The 5,443-nt window shown below is 38.1% G+C and overlaps 2 protein-coding genes across 2 annotated transcripts in view; both read right to left on the reverse strand.

Annotated features, from left to right (window-relative positions):
* LOC112146193 (GTPase IMAP family member 8) overlaps nucleotides 1-2,269 on the reverse strand; it is an 18,532-nt gene extending 16,263 nt beyond the window's left edge. The window contains exon 1 of the mRNA XM_036213307.1: nucleotides 2,219-2,269. The gene's annotated coding sequence lies outside the window, so the exon portion shown is untranslated. The remainder of the gene's footprint in view (nucleotides 1-2,218) is intronic.
* Nucleotides 2,264-4,485, reverse strand: LOC118599067 (GTPase IMAP family member 8-like). Its single transcript, XM_036213308.1, has 3 exons — nucleotides 4,427-4,485; nucleotides 4,079-4,142; nucleotides 2,264-2,932 (listed from the first exon to the last, which is right to left on the reverse strand). Exons 2-3 carry the CDS (start codon nucleotides 4,101-4,103, stop codon nucleotides 2,304-2,306), a joined length of 654 nt encoding a protein of 217 aa, XP_036069201.1. The 5' UTR covers nucleotides 4,104-4,142; nucleotides 4,427-4,485; the 3' UTR covers nucleotides 2,264-2,303.
* Nucleotides 4,486-5,443: the final 958 nt, after the last annotated feature.

Raw genomic sequence — 5,443 nt, forward strand, 5'->3', positions numbered from 1 at the left:
AAAGATTGCACAGGTGCCTCTTTCAGCGAGCACCGTCACTCGGCGCATTGAAGAAATAGCAGAGGACATTGAGACACAGCTGTTGGGGAGAATTAATAATTCACTGTGGTATGCTCTGCAGGTTGACGAGTCAACAGATATTGACAACAATGCACTACTTCTTGTTTATGTGCGATATCTTTATCAGGAGGATATGCACGAAGATATGTTGTGTGCACTATCATTGCCAACCAAAACTACAGCTGAAGAACTATTCAAGTCCCTGAATGAGTATATGTCAGGAAAACTAAAATGGTCCTTTTGTGTTGGCATATGCACGGATGGAGCTGCTCCCATGACTGGACAGCTGTCTGGTTTAACTGCTCGGATCAAGGAGGTTGCACCTGAATGCAAGTCTACGCATTATGTTATTCACAGAGAAATGCTGGCTAGCCGAAAAATGCCACAAGAGTTGAGCGGCGTACTGAATGATGTGGTTAAAGTCATCAACCACATTAAAGCACACGCCCTTAATTTGCGCCTGTTTGAACAGCTTTGTGAAGAAATAATTGCAGACCACAATCGCCTTCTCTTATACTCAGGGATAAGATGGTTATCCCGAGGGAGATCGCTGACCAGAGTATTTGAATTACGAGAGCCGCTGCAGAGATTTCTCTCTGAAAGAAAGTCACCACTGGTGCCACACTTCACTGATGAGGAATGGATAGCAAAACTGGCTTACTTGTGCGACATATTCAACCTGCTCAATGAACTGAACTTGTCAATTCAAGGGAAAAGGACAACTGTCTTCAAGTTAGCAGATAAAGTAGCCGCATTCAAAGCCAAAATGAACCTGCGCCTTCGTTCTCCCAGCTGGTGCACGAACACCTGTCCTTGCTGTCAGAAGAGTTTGAGCGCTACTTCCCAACCACAGAAGATCCAAGAATTGCCAAAGAATGGATCCGCAACCCATTTGTTAACATACCGGGTGAATCTAGCATGTCGATGTGTGAAGAAGATCAACTGCTGAAGATCGCAAATGACGGGGGCCTTAAACATTTGTTCGAGATGTCAACTCTGCCGCTGTTCTGGATGAAAGTCATGGCAGAATACCCACAGATCGCCACAACAGCACTGAAAACCCTGTTGCCATTTCCGACATCGTATCTGTGTGAAGCTGGGTTTTCTGCAGTGACGGCAACCAAAACCAAATTACGGAGCAGACTGGACGTAAGCAGCACACTTCGGGTATCATTGTCCCCCATAACCCCAAGATGGGATCGTCTCGTTGCTGCAAAACAAGCTCAGAGCTCCCACTAATTCAATGCTGCTGTGATTAGCAAGCATTTTCATGCACTTTTTTTTTTTGTGTTGTGTCTTATTTTGAAGGTATGTTTAAACATTACCATAGCGACCAGAGTGTGTTGCATTGTGTTGGGGTAGAAACGATGTTGGTCATGTGATGTTCAGTTGTTTTTGAATAACTCCACACTGGCTGACCGGTCCACAGCCCCAAAAAGGTTGGGGACCACTGTGTTATACTGTTTTATGTTGTACCTTTTTTATATGTAAATGGGTGTTCATTATATTTTACTAATTCTTATTATTTTGTTATAGTTTTCACTGTGCCAAACTATATAAAAGTACTGCGCCCACCAGAAGCTCTCTTCTATTCTTTGAGATCAAAGCTGCTACATCAATTGTTCACAAATCAAAATACAGACGTCAGTAATCCTGCCTGCAGAACCAAGATGCACAGCTGCTTCTCCAAATTCATATGGACGACATTGATCGATCGATCGATCAATTAGTTCATCTTGGTTGCACCTATGATTGACATGAATTTCCATCAATGTTTGTCCTTGCACGCACTTAAAATAAAAACAAATAAGCTACCATCAGTAAAAATATACAACTATTAAAATATGAGCTCAAATAAAAGGTAGATATTTTTAATTAAACTTGGAGGATATCATGAATTTGTATTTGTGAATTATCTAAGAGATGAAAATAAAAATACAGTTAGAAAAATTGCATTTTTTTTAAATATATATTTTACAATTTGCTTTTGGCAAGTTTACCTTTTTGTGTTAAACAGTGTTCAGTTCTCCAATGTGGCTGTCTAAACCTGTAAACTGAAGTCCCAATATACACTGCTGGCCATGTCGTCATTTTACCCGACGTCACCGTGAAAAGGGTCTATAGATTTTTTTTTTAAATGAAGAACTTTGTAACACACCTTCAACCAGAGCTCGGACTTTCTGTCTTTTTTTCTGCACTTTGTTGCGTCTTCTTGATGCATTTTCAACAAAACTTTGAAGTTTTTATGTCAAAATGATTCCTTGAGTTTCATCCACTGAGTAAGGATTGTTGAGGTTGTTTGTAACCAGTTCTTCAATTTTCCTGAACAGCTCCAAGACTTGGGTTCTGTCGGCGCTCTCACTGATATGAAGAAAATGTTTTCTGTTTCCACATTGTTGAAGAATCTGCTGAACTGATGTGTACTTTTTGATCAAATGTTGAATGTTTTCCTCACTGTATGAGGAAAATGCAGTGAACAGCAGAATTGTGTGTTTGAGCACATCTGCATTAAAAAGTTCCAAGTGTTCTTTCAGAGATGATTTTACAGACAGAGGAAAATTAAACTCAACAGGAATGACCAGAAGAAAGACGTGAGGGCCTGGAGGACAAAGATGGACACTGTTCTGGATTTCTATCTGGTCCAGTTCTGAAGTGTTTTCTCGAGGATATCCCCACCACCATCCTGGAGTATCAACCACGGTCACTAGTCTGCCGTGAACCTCTTTCTGTCTTGCTGTACTTTGATCAGTTCTACTGCTGGTGTCAAAAACATTTTGACCGAGTATCAAGTTTCCAGTTGAACTTTTATTTCTTTTGCTTCTTCTTCCCCCGATTAAAACAATCCTTAACTCTGGACAGGAACCACCTTTCCCTAAAACATAGAAGAAAAATAAGACTAAATCGAATAATAAAGTAAGAACTATTTCATTTAAACACCAAGATACTTCGTATACATTTTTTTTCCTGTAAAGACAATCAAACAGTATTTTAGGGCATAGCCAACAATAGTTGTGATCTCAGAAAGCCACAGATAAAACAGATGTTCAAGGTTTGATGCCTTTTGGCCTCGGTCCCCCTTGATAAAAGAGATCTAGACTCAATGGGATTTCCTTATAAAATAAAGGTTAAAAAAAGTTGTTTAGTTGTTGGAATCAAAACAAAAATATAATTTAATTGGCTCAAAAAAACCCAAACTGTTCTTCAAGTTTCCAGAGAAAAATAAATTAAAGCAAAACAAACAAGAGGTGGATTAAAAAGTCATTGTTCACTTATTTTCCAAATCACTTTATCAGTATAACCAAGAGAATGTTTCTACACTTCTTTATAATCAACTTTTTATTTTATTTATTTATTTATTTTATTTCAGAATTTATATATCAATCTCCATTAATTAAAATGTAATTTTAACACAATCATTTATAAGGATTCTGAGAAAAAAATTAAGGCTATGAAGATTTTTAAAGATTTTCTTTTAGTTGTGCAGTTCACTTTCGGGGTCGCCACAGCGTAACAGCACCCACTGTTTCGCAGCAGTGATTTGGCAGAGTTTTTATGCCGGATGCCCTTCCTGACACAACCCTGTACTTGAGGGGCACAGGGACCCAGTTAGGCAGCAGCGTCAAGGGTCTTGCCTAAGGACCCAATCTGGGTGGGGATTAGTGGACAACCCTGGGAATCCAACCCAGGGCTTCTGCGTGCCAGCCCTTCACCTAGCCCACTGAGCCACCCAGCCACCACTAAAGATTTTCTTTTAGAATTGCTAAATATTTCTTTAGAATGTTTTCCAAAGAGTTCCTCTGAAGACATTAAAGAATTCACCTGTACGTTTATTATAAATGCTAAAATCATAATATGCCAATTCAATTCAGAATAAAATGACATTGAAGTAAACACTAATCCTGATTGTGCAGGTATCTATGGCCAGTTTACCAGACATTTATAAATCATTGAAAAGTAAAAACTGTGCTTTTTTATAACGCTTTTTATGAATCTTAGTGATTGTGTAAGCATCACTCACCAGACTTTGAAACTGCGTCAGCCATAACTTTAACTTGATCCAGTGAAATCCACCTGTAACAAGTCTGCATTGATAGTAAAGGAAACCATTTAGTGTCTTCCCACACATTTCCAAATGTTATCACAGAATATTCATCAAATAATATAAAAAGAGAAGAAAAAACTTGTAAAAAGTTGGATATAAATTTTGAGTTTTCCATAGAAGTTAGAAAATATTTATGCATTAAGACAAACTCGGTGGGAAATTTTTTTTTTGTTCAGTGAGGATTTTTTAAGGTTAAAGCTTTTTTTTCTAAAATGTGAAATCAACTCCTACTTAGGTTATACAATATAAATCAATTTTACTCACCTTGAAGGGCGTGTGCACGGATGAAAGATGAAGTGTTATGAAGAGGAACCTTCCCCTGTCATTTGAATGCACTCAGGTGATCCACCGTTTGCATTTCGTTGGTCCAAAGTCCACTGTCACTGAATTTTAAGTGTTCCATTAATAATTAACATATGGCAACCGTGTTAGGAACAATGGAAAAACAAAATGAAAAAATACGTCTCTTTTCCTGGTTCGGAACTGTTACTTTATGTGGTAGAGCACAATTCATATATAGTGCAGTCGTACTTGGTATACCTACTTCATAACGTACTACCTCACAAAGTAACAACTCATTCTATCGTACAGACTCCTAATAATCTACTATTGAAGTCTCACTCTGTGAATACAACTGTCATTGGTTATTTTACTTTAACAATGAAGAAAACCTTTTCATCCAATTATTGTATTCAGACCCTCTAAGATTGCGTGGCATTTTTATGATTGTTGCGGCTGCTTTTGACAGAAGTTGCAACAAAAGTTGTGTTGTTTTTTTTATTTTTTTGAAAAAGTGTTAGTTATGGAAAAAAAAACACACTCTCATATTCTAACTCTTTTAATTGTGACAAATGCACTAGGAAAATACTTAATCATCACCATATAGAATATTTTGCTATTCATTCAGAAAAGTAGTGGTGAATAAAAATAAATATAGACCTCATGGTGCCGATACCTTTTGGTAGGATTAAAGCAGTCTAAAGACTTGTCACCATTCCAAAGCTGGTCCTGGTTCCACTCAACTCAAATGTTAAGTTGGCCAAAACAAAACCAAGAACAGGAACAGTTTGGTCCTGGGTGGAACTTTATCATCAATAATGATAATTATGTGTAACAGAGTGGCGCAAAGCGGCTGTGCTAAAGTGGCCAGACACAATCTTTTTGGAGGTAGAAGGGGTTTATTTTTCACCAAGCTCATGACAACACCTCCAACTCAACTACTTGCACTGAGCAAACAGTCTGCTTATATGGCCTGTGACTAATTGGTCCAAACCACTGCAC

Source organism: Oryzias melastigma, linkage group LG8 (assembly GCF_002922805.2).
Source record: "Oryzias melastigma strain HK-1 linkage group LG8, ASM292280v2, whole genome shotgun sequence".
NCBI lineage: Eukaryota > Metazoa > Chordata > Actinopteri > Beloniformes > Adrianichthyidae > Oryzias > Oryzias melastigma.